Source organism: Triturus cristatus, chromosome 7 (assembly GCF_964204655.1).
Source record: "Triturus cristatus chromosome 7, aTriCri1.1, whole genome shotgun sequence".
NCBI lineage: Eukaryota > Metazoa > Chordata > Amphibia > Caudata > Salamandridae > Triturus > Triturus cristatus.
This window is the reverse complement of record NC_140590.1, coordinates 216,852,712-216,872,757: the sequence shown is the minus strand read 5'-3', so window position 1 is coordinate 216,872,757 and position 20,046 is coordinate 216,852,712. Positions and strand designations below refer to the sequence as shown.

Genomic DNA, 20,046 nt, shown 5'->3' with positions numbered 1-20,046 from the left:
TTGCTGGTATCATGGCCTTCTCAGCTGCTTTTCTGGATGACATTGCTGTCTTATGCAACAGTTGGGAGGATCATCTCTTTCACTCCAGGAAGTACTTCAGCCCTGCAGTAAGCAGTCATCTGATGATCAAGGCCTGTAAGTGCCTGATACAGCAAGGATCAGTGGTATATTTGGGACACCCCTCCAGGCCAAGGTGGAAGCCATCCTGGCCTGCGAGCCCCCCAAAATCCAGATGGGTGTCAGAGCCTTCTGCGGCCTTGCCAGTTACTACTACTACTGGAGTTTCATCAAGGGATATAGCACTATTGAGGCTCCCATGACGGAGCTGACTTCAAAGAAGCAGCCCAGAAAATTAATATTGGCCTTTTGTGGGTTCATTTTTCAGACGGATGCCTCAAACATGATATCAGGGCGACACTGTCTCAGCTAAGGGCCTAGAACAGCCGGTAGCCTTCATCTCCTGGAGGTTACTACGCAGGAACATGGGGGAGCTCTATCAAAATGGTGGTTGTCTGGCCATATTTGTTTGACACTCACTTCTTGGTTCAGACGAACCACAGGCCCGTCAGGTGGCTAATGCAGATGAGGGATGAGATTCCGAAGCTGTTGAGATGGTGCATTGCAGTAGAGGGGATGGACTTTAGGGTGGAGCACCGACTTGGGTTGACCACTCCAATAGACGGTCTATCTAGGTTTTTCTGCCTTAGTGAGGAGGACTACCTAGAAGCTGGGTAGAACCCCACACATTCAGCTGGGGGACACGTGTTAGACTTGACACACCTTTGGTAGTGTTTCCCTAAACATTTTGCTTTTACCTCGGGGGTTATGCTGATTCTCTTTTAGTGGACTTAAGCTCTGGGCACTTTCCCACTGTAAATGCCAACTGTAAGAGTGTGCACCTTTCCTACACACATTAAGAAGGGGCTGCTTACCTGATGTTTTTTAATAAGCTCAAGCTTGCCATTGCAGGCGTAGGGCTGCACACTTGCACACAGGTTTTTAAACATGCGTCAAGCCTTCCATTGTAGGCATGTGTGTACGCAATTTCACTTATGCTCAGGTTGGGCTTTCTAACCATTGGGCAATCCTGAGGGGACTTTTCACCACAAATAGGGCACCACTGGGGTAAGTCTCAAGAGGTCAAGCAAGTGGTAGGTGAAAGGCGAGGCATGTAGACATGTGTGTTCCCTGCCCAGGTTATGAAGAATATCCATGTGTGTTTTCAAAATGTATGTGGTTTGGTGTACCAATAGGTCAATATGGGGGAATGGTTGAAATTACTTCAAGCTGCTATAGTGGCTTACAGTGAAGTAGCCTTATAATGTTTCCTATCATTGGATTCAGAATGACAAACCCTCTCCTGTGGTATAGAGGGATTTGTCATTAATAACGTAGAAATGCCACTTCTACAAAAAGTGGGCATTTCTCTGTTCTAAAACTCTTTCTGTGCCTTTTATTTTGACTCCAGTCCACGCTGAGGGAGCACATCATGTATTCCTCAGAGACAGTTATAAACATTGAGGAATGCAACTTGAACAACAGGCCACTGCCATTTGAGGGCCTTGCTGGATAGACTGGAGGGAGAGGTTTTGACACTTGATCTCTGGGAGTCAGATCATGGCCCCACTAAAGATTAAGATCTGCATTCCATAGCCTCGTGGCAGACAGGGTTGAAATTTATGGGAAACATCTGTGCTTTAAAGAGAAAACCTCTGAACCACCCCTCCAGATTTAAAGGCACACTACAGTATAACTACTGGTGCCATACCTCAGCAGGGGAGAGATACACTGCCAGAGGAATCTGTTGTGCACAAGGAGGATCACTGCTATTGGCATGCACCACACATCCTTCCTGAATAGTGGTTGGCTGACTGACTACCTGCTGCTGTGTGGCTCTCTGAAGTGTGCTCTCAAGGTCTTGTTGGCTTGCCCCCTGTTCTGTTGTGGAGGTCTCAGGGACATCAAAGACCTCTCACAAGGGACCAACACCATCTACTTGTGACACCTGGAGAGCGGTGCCCTCTTCAGTGCCCACATCGTCTGCTGGGTCGCAACTGATTGTTGAACTGAGTATTGTACCTGGAGCACCAAAGGTTACGGCCTACATCTAAAGTGTGTGTCCCCTGCATTGTGGGGCCTCAGCACACATAAAGAGGCTTGTTGGTGGTGAGCGGATTCACTGGTTGCAGGACCTCACGTGGCCCGCTTTGTCAATCATGCCACATCTCTCTTATGTGACACACCAACTGCCTGCTCAAAAGACTACGTCAAAAGACTATGTGACCCCACCCCTCGTCTTCTCAGAATTGGGCTGGTGCCAGAAGGCACAGTGTGGAATCCTTTGATTAAGCGACTATCACTCTCAGCCTGCTTCTGCTCCACAAACTGTGGGTGAACTTCCCAAGGAGTGGCCAAATCCCCATTTGTCGACTGTTGTCAAATTGGTCCTGCTACCTACCCCCAACCTTCTTCAGATTAACCCTGACTAAGTGTGACTCTGGCCGCGAATCGCCTAAAATCAGGGTGGAATGTTTTCTTTATCTCCAGCCCTAGGGTGTAGGGTAGTGGGGTTTAGTTGAATGGTGGAGGAGGGCTTGGGCCACGGGGTCTGCATGTGCATTATCAATTCATCTACTGTGTACTTGTGTGAGAATGTGCTCCATATGGACCTGGAGAGGCAACGGTATTACCATCAATACCTTCCATGAATGGCTCAAGACTCTCAATGGTCACCTCCGGTTTACATGCGAGTACAGCAGAGAAAAACGTGCATTCCTTGATCTCCTGATCTTTCCATCTGAGGGCCATCTGGAAACAGAATTGTACTAAAAACCTATGGCCCGGAGCGCCCTGCTCAAATATGAGTCACCAACCTAGGTCATTACGAGAGGACCTACCTTTTGACCACAGACATTACCCAGCCGCTCTTGTCAAGAAATCGGCAAAACGTGCACTGAATAACAACAGGGATGCCCTGTTGGATCTCCTTCCTAATAGACAAGCACAGGCAAGACTGGTGTGTGTCAACATCTTCAGCTCCCTCTCAAATGCACTAAAATAATCGATCACGCGCAAATGGAACATTCTTAACAAGGGACAACTTTCTCTACAAAAACCCTTACTTGCCTTTAAGAGGGGGCGGAATCTTAGAGATAGTTTGGTCCGTACCAGACCTCCTCCAGCAGCATCACAGAGCTCCAACACCCTATGGCACCTTCCACCCGTACAAGAGCAGGTCTTGTGCCACCTGCGCTCAAACAACAGCAACCAAGACTATTGATATGGGCACAGAGAGACCCTGGGAGTTAAGACACCATACAAACTGTAACACTGAGAGGGTCATCTATCTCGTCAAAGGCCCATGCGGGCTCAGATATGTGGGAAGGATGACACGTAAAGTACCTACACGCATACTGGAACATCAGAGCACGATCAGATGCGCTAAGCAAACAACTAAACTTACTAAACACATTATAGAAATGCATCACCAGGCAGACACACTCACCTGGACTGTGCTTGACAAAAACAACCTCAGTGCCCTGACGCTCAAACTCAAACTTACAAACAGCTTCTGCACATTGAGCAAAGAACGGTGTTCAGATTGAATACATCCAACCTTGGGTTGAACGATGACATTCCTTGGCTGGCCCTTACCTAACACCTTTAGGCACTCGGGACCTCCTGCACCTTACTCTGCATCCCCATTTACACATATTATGTATTGTCCTGCCCTGCGATATCTTCGACCCGTCCTTCCTCCTTTTACCGGCATGCAACCTTTGACACATATTCTGGATCATATCACCATGTTGAGTGCACCACGCCCCACTAAGTCAAGACTCACCACGAGCCTCTAAATTCTGTGCCTCATTCGGACACTACCATTCATTCCATCACTTATGTTGTCCCCTGGGCTTCTGCACACCTGCATTCCCGGCTTCCCTACAGGAAGTTGGGTCCCTCATTGCATTGTTGCAATAAAAATGTGCTGTCATCCGTACGCCCTCCCCTCTGCCTGATGGGTGTACGCCTTGGCAATCCATGCTCTCCCTAAGCGGTAAGAATGTTTTCCAGACACTATTACCTCTAATGCAAGCATCTAGTAACGCTTTCTGCTCCTGCTACCCTCACTCGGCAGCTCACAAGATTAGACACGTAGCCTCAGCTATGCACAGAGCGAGCTACTACAAACTAGCCTTTACGGCCAGTGTTTGATTGTAGCACTGACCACCTCAAGCTCAGGTTCTGACTAGGCCTTTCTGATACGCGCACCACCTTTCCCCAACATAGGTGGTTCTGTGTTTCCATCAGCAGCTTAATTCTTGCTCCACAGTTATATTATTTTTTGCAAGGGATGTTTTGCAGCATATCCCCTTTCCTATGCTCAGTTCATGAGATTGGACACAAAGCTTCCGCTACGTACAGAGTGGACTATTGTAAATGAGCCTTTACGGCAAATGTTTGATTGGAGTACTGACCTCTTCAAGCTCAGGTTCCGACTAAGTATTTCTGATATGTGCACCACCTTTTCCCAGCAATGATGGACATGCGCATCCACAATGCGGTATTGGTAGCTTAATTCTTGCTCAGTAGTTATACTATTTTTGCGAGGGATGTTTTGCGCCATTTCCCCCTTCCTATGCCAAGTTTACATTACACATGCGCTACTACCAACGCTATCACCGCCTGCGCCTCTACTGTCCTCCCTTGGACTAAGCTCTACAGGCGCCATTTGTGCCACTCATGCACGTTCATCCTTACCATGCCTCCACCCTTGCACCGACCAACATCTGAGGCACACCTTCAGCATATGCAGGGCCACATTTACACACACCCCGCATTACAGAGCGGGTGTTTGTTTGTTTTTACCAGCTCCTGATCTATGTTAAGACAGCTCACATTCTGCCTGGTCTGTTCAAACTCTTCTGAGCAAACCCCCTGTTACTTTTAACGACACTCGTACTCTCTTCTCTTCCTGACCTTAACACAATCAACTTTATTCACTAGGCTGGCTGGTGTATGTGCCTTTAGCTCAAAGTTCAGGACAGATGCATAAAATTACCTGACTGTTGTAGGTGAGTCTTACATTCATAACCACTCATTACTATTTTAGGGTGGTTTGACTGTTTACATCATGTGATGTATTGTTTGTCTTTTCTGCACTGGTTCTACCATGCATTATATGTTTATCTTCCACATTGTAAATGATGCAGTACGCTGTCTTTTTGTTTCACCACAGGTTCCACCGTAGAATCTACTGAATAACAGGACATCTGGTTCAGTATTACATACCGTTGTCCATTGTGATTTCATTCACTAATGTGCATATTCACGGATTGCAGTAGCTGAAATTTTATCCTGATGAAGGCCACAACACTTTTATAGGTCTTGAGTCCGAAATATGTTGATTGTTTCCAAATGCATCTGTCTCTAATGTTGCCAGCTACATTGCAAGCTATTTGTTTTTAATCCTGTCACAGGTTAGCAGAATAAAGTCCGCCTTAGCTAACCTTGTAGTCAGTTTTAAACCACTACTCACCATAGCACTGCACACCACCTATAACACACCACACTCAAGTAGGATTTTAGGTCAACCCTCTTACAAAAAACTTCCCTGTACTCCTCCCTCGTAGCAAGAGGGTTGTAGCCTGATTCACAACTAGGTCATTTGACGTGAGGAGGCACCCCTATGATGAAGCATGACACCTCTGGTGTGTGAGGGGAACCGTCCTTAAAAGGGATTCCCATCCTGAGCATGGTAGGCACAATCCACACGCCCTTAAGACTTACGATTGGGATTGGTATTAGATTGAGTGGGATGTCTGCCCACACATGTCCTTAAAATCTCCTCATAGCCCCCCTTGTGTGAATTCCTCCAGTTGGACCTGCCTGATATCCGTGGCACCCCGTATCGGTGCTGAGTGAGTGTGTGGGACAGACTGTCTATTATTAACTACACTGCACAGTGGTGTTGCCTTACACATTAATTCTCTAACAAAATGATACTACATTTGACATTGTTTTTTATCAGTGAGGCCTTGGCCCATGGTGCTGTTTAAAAGTGTTTCACTTACCTTGTGTGTAAACATTACTGATATCATTGTGATCTGGGTTGAACCCCATAACTGTGTGGTATTGAATTATAATAATTGCCAGGGTGGGCCTCGTTCTGACAATGTTTCGCATCGCTTGAGGGTGCTGGGGGAGGGAGGTAAAATAATTTATTTCGCAAGTGTGCTTATTACTGTTGTTATTTTAACATGGTTGGGTCTATTGCTGCTAGTGATATTTCCAAATGTGATTTATACCCAGAAATACATGATGTTCATGTCGTGTTAGTTAATGTGTGTGTTGAATACAAACTTTATTTACATACACCATGTGTGAAGTCCCTTTTGTGACCCGCAGTGTATTTATTTTGTGAGAGTGCTGTGTCAATGCTTTACACATTGCCTCTGTGATAGGCCTGACTGCTCAGTGCTAAGCTACTCAAGGGTAAGCGCAGGTTATACAGTGAGTGTAATCACCCACTCCGACGTGAATTTCAGATTCTGCCTGGCTGGGGCCTCAACTAAAAACCAATCTGAATGTGGCAGTTCCAACAGTTGATCTATTTGAAATTCCAGAACAACCTAATGTTTCCTATAATCATCCTGTGGTCCATGTGCATCTATTGTTACTCGTCATTCTTCCACCTTATGATGATATAATGACCTTGTTTGTGGCAAAAGGTCAAATGTGGCATTTGTGGATATATCATGTTTCTTAATGGTAAAATTGTATTAATATATTGTGTTCTTGGGGGTGAGATGTGGAATTTCCTGGCATAAGGTGCCTTGAACTAAAGCAACACTGAAACAAGTACAAACACTACTGGAGCAAGGTCTTCAAATAGATCAAAGAATGACTCCTCCTGGACACAAGGTGGCACTGAAGCCTCATTGGCCGATATGACAGATAGGACACACTGACCTAATATGCAGTGCTTTACACCTTTAACTGGGTATGACACACGCAGGCCAGAATGATGCACCATATAACAATGAATGAGCTGTTCCCAGCACTGGTGTGAACTTTCCCATACCCTAGGAGCAGTACATTAGAGAGAAGAAGACTGCTATTTGAAGCAGCCAGCCCTCACTGTGCAGGGTGGAATCCAGTGTGCATTTGAAAGGAAGGTTGAGATCCCCACGCAGGTGGGTGCAGTGAGTGACTGTACCTGCCCACATGAGCGTGTCCACAGGACCTTCTTTCTCCTTTCTGAAGGGGCACCCTTCAGGGGTGCACTGACTGAGTGACATCTCTTTTTTTGCACTCTGCCAATGCATTGCCTAATATCTTCATGAGCTCTGTGCCAATATCTGTAATAAGGCACAGAAGCAACTAGTCAAATAAAGGATCTCTCCTTCAAGACTCTCATATTACCAAAGTGCCTCAGGGCACAGAAGGCTGACTTGCATGTCCATTGCTACACTGCTGCACTCAGTCTAGTATGGCCTTTGTGTTTGTTTACATCCCCTCCACATTGACATGGAGCCAACAGTCAGAAGCAAAAATGTTGCCTTCAAACATTTGTATGATTGAAAGCGTTAATGAAAGCAATATTTCTTTCTCTTCGTTTTATGCCCTCATCTTTGTCATAGCAGTTGCCACAACCTATTATAAAAAGGTATGCTATAGCAGCTTATTATAGATGTGTACTCACCAAGAGCCAGAAGAAGGAAGAAATGCTTGTTTTTAATCATCATGAAATTCTGTTGTTTTGATGGCTTGCTGGTACAGGTCTGAACCTGAAGGAACAAAATTCTTCATTATTCAATTGTCTTAGTACTGAGTGACATTGGTCTAGGCTAGACAATCTACATACCAAGAGAACACAAAAGATGCATGTTTTGGCAAATTATTTGGACTAGTTTCCTTGATGTGGATAAGTAACCAAAGGGTCCCTGATACCAGTTGTAGGTATTGTCTAATTTTTATGCACTTGTGACCAATTAAGGAGAATACGACAAATATACATATTGGTAACTTGAACTTATATGAAAACCATCTATTAATTATTAAGGCCCTTTTTAAGATGTCCGACCGACATCGTTTCAGGAGTGGCACCGCCCGACAAGTAGTTGGCAGTTCCACTTCCGATATGTTGATGTGACCACCAGGATGGTGGTCAGAAACACAGCCTTTACCATTGCGGCTTGTGCTGGGGCCCGTAAATGGGCTGCTGCACAAGCTGCAATGGTAAAGGGTATGTTTCTAAATATCTATGTACCCTGTGCCAGGCACCATGTGGTGCCTGGCACAGGGTGCATAGATGTTTGGGGGGAAAGCACATGTTCCACAGGACAGACAGGGGAGGCCTTGGGGGCGGGGGCCCTCCCAGGGGTCCCCAAAGTACCTTTCAGACTGCCTTTCCACATCGGAAAGACCAAACTTTGGCAAATTGTTGGATTTAATGTGACCATGAATTTGATACTTTGAATGATATCAAAATTAGACTTCATTAAGTTTAATAAAGCCTTCTCATGTTAGCCTATGGGGCTAGCAGGACTACAATAGGGCATATAAAACATATTTTATATTATCCCTGCTTTTTGTGAGAATGCACCATACCCTTGAGGTACCTAGTGTAGATCTTGGGGGTGACTTATGAGTAATGAAAAGGTAGACTTGGGCGTTAGAAGTACTTTTAATTCAAAAGTCGAATTTGGACATGATTTTGTTTTAAAACAAATCTGAAAGGCAGTCCTGGCTTCAAAATGACACCAGACACCACATCAGTGCACACTTAAGTGCATTAAGTCCACTGGGGTCTCCACACTTGAATATCATACCATATACTATGAATTTCAGGCAGGTTGTCTATGCCAATTAGAATTACACCAATTACCATATACCTTTATGGGACAGAGAACCAGCCCTGGGCCTCGTTTGAAAAGTGCAAGGCACTTTCAGAGTCAGTAACAGCCAACATTAGTAAAAAGAAAATGGGGGTGATTAGAGTGAAAAGGGTGATTCTCCTACACAGCTTTTTCTGAAATATGTAGGTATCCAAATACTATTAGAAATGGCAAAATTGATCCCTAGTAAGACTGCATAAGTAGCCCTCCATTGGTGATATACCAGTTTTGCAAATAGTTAAATGTTTTTTGCTTTTGATAATAGAAGTAGCATAAAAGATAATAATTTGTGTACCAATTTATCAAGCTTTATTTATTGAATCCCATGCTTTTAAATTAAACATTTAGGAATTACTCTAGATGAGATCCCTATGCCCAGTTCTGCAATCTTTTTAATATTTTCCTGAATCTTGCATTCAGACACCTTTAAGATATTTGGCCTGTAAACCATGGTTATGACGTATATCTAACTGGCACCGGTTGATTTACATGAGTGTCTCCGGGTTCCAGAAGATCCCTATCACCTGCAGCATCTGCCAAGGTTCCATCTTGTCCCCTGTCATCTTAACCCGTTATGTGGGATAACAACATTAGAATTTGTCTATACACAGTAGACATTTAGGAGACTCCATTGTTCCAGACATTCATTGTCGTAAACTTTGCTTGCACCTCATCTCCAACTGAATGACCAACACCTAGTTGAAGCTCATTCTCACTAACAAAGAATCCTTGCAATATGTAAAGAACAACATTAACGCCAAGGCAAAACATTGCTCAATTACATGACTCGAATTCCACCCAACTTTTACCCAATTGCAAGTCGCACAGATTCGCCCTGGACCTAAACCACAAGTGTCCTATTACTAAGAAAATCAAGTGAGCCTGGATCGAGCCCTCTCTCCTGAAGAAAGTTAAAGGACTCTTCCCACAAAGAGACTTTAGAACTGCTGTTTTAACTTTCATACACTTGTACCTGGATGGGGGCAATGCCCTTGGGGCAAACTACTTGCCACGGAACACCTTATAAAGGGCTTTAAAAAATATGGGCATATCATTCCCAAGTTGGATGAATTCCTCTGGCTCCCCATGATGGCCCACTCCACCTCCAAAACTAGCTGTATCATCTACAAAGCTGTCAAAGCCGGTAAGCATGCGTATCTGACGGACAAGCTCCCCCCCTCTGCCGGGTCTCCAAGCAACTGCAGCCTGGACATCATCAGACCAGAGATCAAGGAAGACGGAAATATGTCTTGTCCATCGAAGCACTAAGGGGGATGCATCAACCCTGATCCAGATTAAGGAATAGCTGGAGATTCGCCTCTACAAAGAACTCTTCACGCAGCAGCAGTCCATTTTCACTCTTTGAAACAGGGTAACACCCTGGCTCGCGCTCATGCATAGAATGCATCTTTGCTGTTGCACTGCACAGCTCTCCACTGCACTTCGCGTAGGTTTGAGCTACTCAAATAGCTACCACATTAATACGCGGATGCACACATATGCGTTATTTGCAGTGTTAATTTTCCCCTACCAGGACTGGCTTCAGCACTGGTGGGTCCCAGTGAGACAATATCTGTTGGCCCCCACCAATGACCACCTCCGCCATGGATTCTCTCACTGCCACCCTTTAACAGTGCCCCTCAAGTCTCCATAACCACTCTCTCTCTCAGAAGCATTTAATTAGGTTTATAGCGCCAGGGTGTCAGAACAATTTGCATCACACACACAACCAGTGTATATGAAATGTTACCTAAAACATAACCTTCCAGGTGTAGGATTAATGTAATCCATACTGGTGGGCAGTATACTTTAAGAGTGCTTGGTCTGGATAAGCACAAACTCAGAATTTAAAACGTAACATCATGGTTGGGGCTTCTTTATAATAAGAAGAATTAATTTCTACCCAAATGAACAATTTTGCAGCATTAAGATAATGAAAGACTGGGAAAAATAATAATGCTTTAATCTATACTTTGCAGCTTTCATGCAGCTCCTTGAAGACAGTTAATAGCTCACTGTGCTATGCTAGGTTTTTAATTTATAAACTGCAGGTAACAAGATGATCTCTCTGACAAAAGCAGTAACTCACTGACCTATTTACATGATATGCACTCTGTAATCTTCATAACCCACGTTCTTTGCAGCAGGCATATTAACCCTAGGCGCTATTTTACGAAAAGTTGAAACTTCCACTAGACAAAACTCCGATCTCTTTCCAGGAAGAACATTAATCTCATGAAATCTCTTGACATGTTTATTGTTGCCTGAAAATTGAGGCCAGGAACGAGTCAGCAGGGGAGAGGAGTTGGCCTAACGGCTAAGGTGGTCGGCCTCAAATATGGGAACCGGGTTCGAGTCTCGGCAATGACGCTGAACATCCTGTGATTGTGGGCAAATCACTTAATCTCCCCGTGCCTAAAAAATAACAAAAATGTGTCCTCGTGTAACGCAACTGGTGCTATCTAAAGCGCTTTGATACCCAATACCGGGTCAAGTTCGCTCTATATAGAACTCTGTAAAAAAAAAAATTATAACCATAAAATGCTTGCAAAAAGGCACCCTCCACCTGATATCAGCGACCGGTGGGGTGGCACCGGTCGCACCGCCCTAGAGCTAGCCCTGCCCACTACAGAGCAAGAAAACTGTCATGATAAGGGAGGGCCGCTGTGCAGTAAAGTCTCTTGGGAAAGCAGTTTAAAAAAAAATGACATTCATAGTTTATTTTTTAGCGCGTCCAGGTCAATTCTAAAATTAAGATGTAGCATTAAAATTAAACAGAAGCCAAATCTTCCAGTATTTACCTACCAGCCATGCAGAAAAGAAGCTTTCCTCTCAGTGGCAAACTCCTATTCATTTATCTTCAGGTTGACAGTTTGTATTAAGTTAATGATTGCAAATATTTTCACTGTAGCAATCCCACCTTCACATCTTTATGGGACATCTTGTATGAAGTTTGTTTTTCTATAGCACAGATAATGTTAATAACAAAAGCACTCTAATAATGCATATTTAGGTCTCGGCTAGAGAAGGCTGCGCTTGCGCAGTCTCGCTCGCGAGATTTAATGACTTGGAGTAGTGGGGCTTTAACCCGCCCCTCATCTCTCCTCTTCTCCATTGGCTGCCCTCTGAAATGCTGGTCAGCCATTGGAGAAGAGGTTTGTCTCTCCAAACAAGCCCCATCCTTTTGCGATTCGGGGGCGTGTTTTTTCTCTCCAACACGCCCCCGAATCGGAAAACGCCGCTGCCTTTCTCCGAGGCATTTCTGCTTGACCTCGGAGAAAGGCAGCAAGGCTCAGCTCAGGGCACCGCAGTCTGTCACCTTCATTTCCGGCTCCCAGAAACAGCCGCTCAGCGCCGCCACTCTTCGAGCCTCCGCTGCGGCACAAAAGGCAGATCCCGCTGTGTAGGTAGCCGCCGCAGGGGGCCCCCAGCAAGAAGGCAGATCCTGCTGCGTATGCAGCTGTCTCGTGGGGCCCCCAGCAGTCTCCAATGTCGGCTGCTCTCCGCAGCGCGGCACAAACCCAGTCCCGGCAAGTCACTCACCAGGGACCACCTCGGGGAGCACACCGCTACCGCTGCAGGGGAGCAGATCGGAGGAGTGTCCGGTTCCCAAGCAGGGCCACAGGTCACCACTGATAAGTTTCCGGGCAATGCAGGCACAGTATGGGGGCAATCGTGCGGCTCCCGCAGTTCGAACAGCAGCCGCCAGTGTCTACTGCGACACAGCGTGAGGCCCAGTGGGCGGGGTCAGACCACGGGCTCGCGTGAGCCATCACACCAGTTCAGCAGCACTCCACCGGGCCACAGGAAAGGCCATACACCCCGGGGCAGAGCACCACATACTTTTGCCCAGGAGTTCGCATCGGAGCCGCAGGGTGGGTGCAGCAATCGTCAGGTAAAGTTGCAGCGCGAACAAACGCGCTGCATACGGATAATAGGGGCTGACACGGGAGGCCTCCGGTAAATGCGGGAGAGAACGGGGTTGTTGAGCAGGGCCGGGCTGGCTTGCCCGGGCATCGGGCGTTTCCTGTAGCAAAAGTGCTTCACAGTTAACCTCCCCCACGACCCTCCAGCAGGTCCGACATAATTGCCAGGCCTACTTTTGGGTTCCAGTTCGGCCCTGTTGTTGAGTATCCTACCCAGGGCTTTAAGTGGTATAAAAAAAGATTATGGGGGGCGGTGTTGCTCGGGGTCTATACGACTTGTATTTTGCTGTCTCTTTTTTCATTGCATCCAGGCATAATGATACAACAAGTAACATGATACCTACAACAAGTTAGGACTATTGGCTTTGTCAATCGTTGTTAGTTGCATAAGATAAATTAGCAGTAACTGTGGCTTGCATATAACATTGAAAAAGCATCCACTTGAAGCCCTAGTGACACCACGACAATGTTACTGCTCCTGAGTTTCAAAAAGAGACAACAATATAATCATGCAGTGGCTGAACTCGACAGATTAAGAAATATATCCCAAATTATATATAACAGTCGATAGACGCATGCCTCTACAGTGTTCTCTTATATTTTGAAACCAGAATTGGTCAAGTTCGTATACTTTCAAAGTTCCCTTTTCAAACAATCATTATCAACGCCAAGTCTGGCCCTGGCACAGTATTTCGATTTTTGTTTAGTATTAATAAAATTTGACACTTCGGGCAGCAGTTTCAGCAGAGAGGACAAAGAAGGAATGGGCATGGAATCCAAATACTAATCATGCATATTAGTCTGGGCCACTGGCATTTTTTGATTCTGCAGCTGCAGCGTTTTCCTCATAATTATGGATTTGCCAAACTTCCCAAATAATGCTCGCATAATAAATCTCGCTTTTGAGATTGATTAAGCTATTGACATTGTAAATAACAATGCCGTTTCTTTAAATGTTTAAAAAACAAAAACATAAACAAAAATAATGTCATGAGCAATGCCAATAGCTCTAACTTTAACAATGCCGAGACCGTTGCATTGTAAATGCTTGCTTCTTTTTTTCAATGTGTATTGAGATGAGAATAAAAAAATGATATTTATTTTATCTTCTACCCTAAACAGTTTATATAAATCAGCGTCAGAAAAACATGTCTATACCCTTCTTTAGAGCAGTAGATACATTGTTACTCTTTCTACAGGTCTGATGGGTGTTCACAATAGTCATTTGCACATTGTGTGTAGTGTATGCAAGGTGGCTGTGTACTGTCATGTACACGGGAGACATCGTTTACATCAAATGCGCTACAACGCATTCCATTACAACGTGATCATTACAATGACCGCATTATCAAGGAAGGATTGCAGCTGTGCTGGTAAAACCGAGCTGAACCTGCTACAGCATTGGTCAAGTAGTGAGGAATCAAGCTCTGAAGTTAAGGGGCCAAGTTGAATCTCACCACATCACTTAACTAATACAGACTACCAGTGCTGGCTTTGGAAAAATCGAAGTGCAGGTACTCTGTACCAGAGTGGCCCCTCATAATTTTTACAATTTATTTTATGAGATTTTACCTAATAAAAGTATCCACGGTATGTGGCTGGGGGGTTTGAAGAATATTCGGAGTCCCTTCCCTTTTGACACATACTACCACGTAGGGAATAAATAACAAAAGATGTTAGTGATGGCCCATTACAGACCATAATGCTTCTTTTGGCCAGAGCCTGAATCACCCTCGCTCTTGGGATCACCCGAAACCCCCCTAGCGGGGCCCTTCCTACAGTTTGAAGACCCCCGACCTACGGGTACAGTGACTGCTATGTCTAGAATGGTCTGGTGGAAAGCCAGTAATAACTCATGTGCAGTGTTTCTTAGCATAATCTGTAATTTCTCCTTCCCAACATATACCAGTGCTACAATTACTATCAGTCAGACTCAAATACACATTTTCCTCTGGACAGGATACTGCCCGTGTTGAATGGCACATGACAAGTACATCACAAATTAAGAACTGAAAAGCATCATCAAGGCACAGTGGTAGATTCACATGGAGCCTTGCGCCTTGAGGTACAGGGGATGACAGGACCCTGTGGAGCATTAAACCCGGTGGAGCTGTCCTATGCAGCTATAGAGGAGTCTGGCTATGGTTTACCCCCTCAGCCGTCACCACCCTGACAATGGACATTGTTTCTAACAGTGCTTCACAGTCTTGTGTATCTTTCACTTTGACTGCTTGTTTCCCCTGAAGTCCCTTCCCCCCCTCTGGTCTACCTGACGCTATCTGCATTCCTTTTCCCCTGTTCACCTTTTCCCCTCCACCTTCCATTCCACATAAGACGCTTTGTCTTTGCCATGTAATGCGAAAATAACTTATATTATCGTGTAATCTCATGTTTTTCTACTGTCTGTTTTCACCGCGGAGTCAGAACAACCTTGGCCGATGCCCGGTGGAGCTGTCCTATGCAGCTATAGAGGAGTTTGGCCCTGGTTCTCCCCCTCAGCCGTCACCTACCCAGCAGGACATCTGACATTGTTTTCCTCGCCTCCTCGTTATGTTTCCTTCCCTCTATCTTTCTCCTATGTCTATACTTGGAATCTGTAACTGAAGTAATCATGTAATCTGTAACTTGCTGATCATCATGTAAAGCGCTCTGATACTTCCGGGTCTAGCCAGCGCTATATAAAACTTTGCAAAGAAAATAAATAAAATAAAATAAATAAATTGTTACAACGTGAACCATTACATCCCAAGTCAACTTTTCCACCCAATAGCCTTACCACCCCATAAACCTTGAAACAACTTTGCCAATCAATACTCCTACCCACATGTAAACTTCAAAAGCACACTTACCATCCAATAATCCTCCCCACCCGTAAGCTCTAAAAACACCCTTACCATCCAATATCCCTACCCAACTCAGACCCTAAAAACACCCTTACCACACAATACTCGTACTCATTCCTAATCCCTAAAAATAACCTATATTTTTACCCATTTCTAAACCCTAAACACACCCTTACCACCCAATACCCTCATCCACCCCTAAAACCTTAATACCCCCCTACCACCCAATATCCTTACCCAGCCCTAAATCCCCAAAACACCCTTATCACCCAATACCTTTACCCACCCGTACACATTTAAAACACTTTTACCACCCTAAACACTACCCACCCCTAAACCCTAAAACATTCTTACCACCCAATACACTTATCCACTTCTAAATCCTAAAAACACTCTTACCACCCATACCTATACCCTTAACTTCCCTAAACCCTAAAAATGCCATTACCACACAATACCCCTACATACCCTTAGATTTTTGTAACACACACACACACACACACACACACACACACTCACATTTAATTTAAATATACTTATGATGTGTTGTACAGGCATGCATGGTAAAGGCATATTCATAGAAAAGGCTTGCATTGTAAAGGCAGTGCCCAGTAAAGGCATTACATGGTAATGAATGTGTGATAATGGCATTACTCATTTAATCATTATTGATTCATAAATATTGCAGTCTTGCTATCCTCTGACATCTGCCCTGTTGCTGGCTGGAGTATAGCTATCAATATGCACCTGGTAAAGTGGCACTGGGCATCAGGTGTTTAGGAGGCCCTCTGCCTCCAAATTATGGCTCTGTTTTACTACCCAAATGGTAGCAGGAATGCCATATTCCATGCTTGAATTAGGCCCATGAAACCAATGCTTCAAACTTAGTCATAGACTGGTGACAAATGCACCTTGTACATTGCATCTCCAGAGGCTTTGAACTCTGTGCCCTGAGTAAATACTCCTGGGTTCAATCCTTGTATTTGTGTTGTGTAGGAGGTGAACACTGCCATTTTCTGCTGGAACACCGGATGAGGGTCCAGCTGGGAGTTCTATAACATTCAGCCCTGTTTAGTTTGATTTGATTCTAAAAATGCTGGGCTTACAATCTCCGGGGGAGTCTATGGGCCAGTGTATTTCAAAATATCGTACAGGAATAAATGTGCTTGTTGGATAAATCTGAGTATTTTGTAGTTGCAGGTTTGACTAATCACAACGTAGTATAGCGGGTTAAAATGCCTGTTGAAAAGCACAACTTGAAATGTATTCTTTTTAGTGAAGGCATCCCCAATCTCTCTCACATTTTAAACCTCAATTTTATGTTTCTCCAGATCAAGCGGACCTAACATATAATGCCCGCTTGTAAGGATGATATGTGACTCTTTCCCCTTAAATCCATCATTGTCCTTAACATTTTCTATACATTGTTTTGTAAACTTGTGTGATTCACTAGGGCATATTTACAAAGGGATATTGCCACCAGATTGTCACTTTTAGCGACATTCTAGTAGCGCTATGCCCATCTCAATATTTAAAAAGTAGCATTAAGCCACTTTTTTGCATCTTAACGCCGCCTTGTAAATAAGGATCCTTCATATGCATCACATAGCATGAAAGGGCATACAATGGGTGTTGCTGTGGGTGCTCCACCGCAACAGTCATTCCTTTTGACACTGCCCCAGATTTACGAGGAGGTGTAAATCTGAGGCAGTGCCAAAAACTAACACCTTGCTAGAGGAGACATTAGAATAGCAAATTGAGGAGAAAGACTTTTATTTCTCCTTGTTTTTGCTTTTTCTGTGTGTGATGAATTCTGTGGCACATACAGAAAGAGCAAAACACCATTAATGATTGTTAATTTGCGGGAAGGCGTCCCTTCCTGCACAAAAACAACAGTTAAATAATAACAATTTGCTTCTTCTATGCGTGCTGCATTCACAAATGGAAGTAACACATTTACATTAGTGATTGTTTATGTGCAGGAAGGGACACCTTCCTGCACATAAACAATCATTCCGTGCAATGCAGGCACCCTTGACCTATGGTCCGTGGATGCCTGCATTGGCTCTAGGCAGCTAAATTTAGTGGCAGTGCTAGGGAAAACACAGGGTTGTGCCGTATGCTTGTGAATACAGTGCATCCCTGCATTTTGAAAATGTCGGAGCACGGCGCTGTCAAATTTGGCACAGCTCTGAGCTGTGACATTTTCTCATTAATATGACCCCTTGTATGTAGTGAGTCTGAGGTAAAGCACTCTGACACTATACATAGGGTGGAGAAGTGCTAAAAAAGACATTAAATAAATGTGAGATGGTCCTATGGAGAGATGAGGAGCACCCTTAGAGGGTGGTAGTGAAGGAATCCGTGGAGGAGCGACAACAAAGATTGGCACACCTGGCTCAACAAGCGCTATAGCCAACCATGCCGACATGCCTCTTTTGACGGCTTACGGATAAATGCCCAACCTAATGTCCAAATGTGATGTTATTGAGGACATGCTGTTCTCCTCCTTTACGTACATTTACCTCAGGCGTTGAACGTCACACACTATTGTTTCTGTGACCCGAATCCTGTGTTATGGTACAACAAAACATGAGTCCTCATGTCTCTGTGATTGATCAACTTTGCCTTCAGAGATTTTGTTTGTTCTTACTCTTCAGATGGATAATTTGTATTGTTGACCATATGAGAAATCTCTCATAAAGCTTTAAAGAAAAAGAAGGAATGTGTGGCTGCCTGGATTACAGCAAATCAAACACGTGTCAGATTTATCTCTAAAATAACATGTCAAAAGAGACTGTTGGATTGGGGGATATTAGAATCCAATAAGACCCAAACTATATCCTGTTACACCCTTTAACAGAGGAAGAAGTATTACAGTTGACATTAAGTGCAGAGTGTAGTACGCACTCTTCGTGCAAGCTCATGAAATACATTATGTGGCATATTTATGAGCCCCTTTGCATCATTCTTGCAATGCTACTGTAGTGCAAGAGTGATGCAAATGAAAAAAATCAGATTTATGAAGCCATGCAAAGCCACTTTGCATGGCCCTGTGCGCCTTCATAAATCTCAAGTTATGTAACGCAGCATATATAACTGCATTGAGTTACTAAGTGCCAGGGAGGCGTTTACATGGGTGTTCCGTGGGTTTTCGCACACAACATCCATGGATTTTGAGGTATTCTCAGATTTACGAGAACAGGTAAACCTGCAAATGAGCCAAAATGCTTAACTTCCCCAGGAGACGCGTAACATGGAGAAATATCTTTATTTGTAATGGAAAAATGCCTCTCAGGATTGTTTTTGTGGTATTTGGACAAAATATCGGAAACACAAATATCCTGGTACTGAATATTGTGTCAAAAATATCAAGGACAAGAATATTGAGGAGGTCATTTTCTGTGGGAAAGTAACGTTTTACTACATATAACTCCTCATATATGTACCTTGATGATATATATATATATACATCTTCAGGCTATGTAGATCTGGAATTAAGAAAAGTAAATTTACACTTACCTATTTGCACTTACCTACCCGATATTCTTGTCCTTGATAATTTTGACACAATATTCTGTCCACATGATATTTGGATTCCAATAATCTGTCAGAGCACAAAAACAATCCTACATGAAATACAGGCACCCTTGCAACATGGTGCTAAAGTGCCTGATTCGACGCTAGGCAGTCCATTTAGCGCCAGCGCAGGGGACAGGACAATAATGTGCAGTATTGTCCTTTCTCAGTGACGCAGCGCAGCAAGGTGACTTGCTGCATCACTTTTTCATGATTATGGCCTTGTATGCACTATTATTTGTTGTAGTCCTTACTGACATTGGAAAATTAAGTTAAAAAACAGTTGAGTATGAATGAATTCAACTAAACTATTGAAATGAAGACAATGAAGCTACTTTTCTAAGTGGCTACACAAATGGAAATGAATATCTTGGTGGATAAAACTCACCTCAGCTGTCTAAGCTTCCAGAAACACAACTGATGAAATGTTTTGCTGCAAGGAGCAACTTCCAGCTTAAATGGCCTATGAGGTTTTTTTAATAGATTGTTGTATTGAAGATCACTTGACGTTCTTATGTCAAGAATGGCAGAGCCAAATGTGATAGAAGAGGCAACATCCTGCTGGTGGAGTCTGAGAAGCACGCACAAGAATGCACACATATTTTGTCTCATGATTAGAAATCATGATGCCTATATTATGTGTCTTATTATTTGCATGGACGCTTACATTTTGGGTCTTATGATTAGCGAAAGGCAAGACCTGTTTTGAAGCCAGAACAAGTGACTTGATTTTTTTATACTTATCCTATATCTAACGTTGATTATGATAAAGTTAGTTTAACACAACCATTTACACCA

General features: G+C 44.0%; 1 protein-coding gene across 1 annotated transcript in view; it reads right to left on the bottom strand.

Moving 5' to 3' along the window:
* LOC146809252 (uncharacterized) overlaps window positions 1-19,860 on the bottom strand; it is an 88,006-nt gene extending 68,146 nt beyond the window's left edge. The window contains exons 1-3 of the mRNA XM_085614850.1: window positions 19,637-19,860; window positions 19,210-19,276; window positions 7,706-7,790 (exon numbers count right to left, since the gene is read on the bottom strand). Coding sequence (XP_085470976.1) covers window positions 7,706-7,790; window positions 19,210-19,276; window positions 19,637-19,860 — 376 coding nt within the window. The remainder of the gene's footprint in view (window positions 1-7,705; window positions 7,791-19,209; window positions 19,277-19,636) is intronic.
* Window positions 19,861-20,046: the final 186 nt, after the last annotated feature.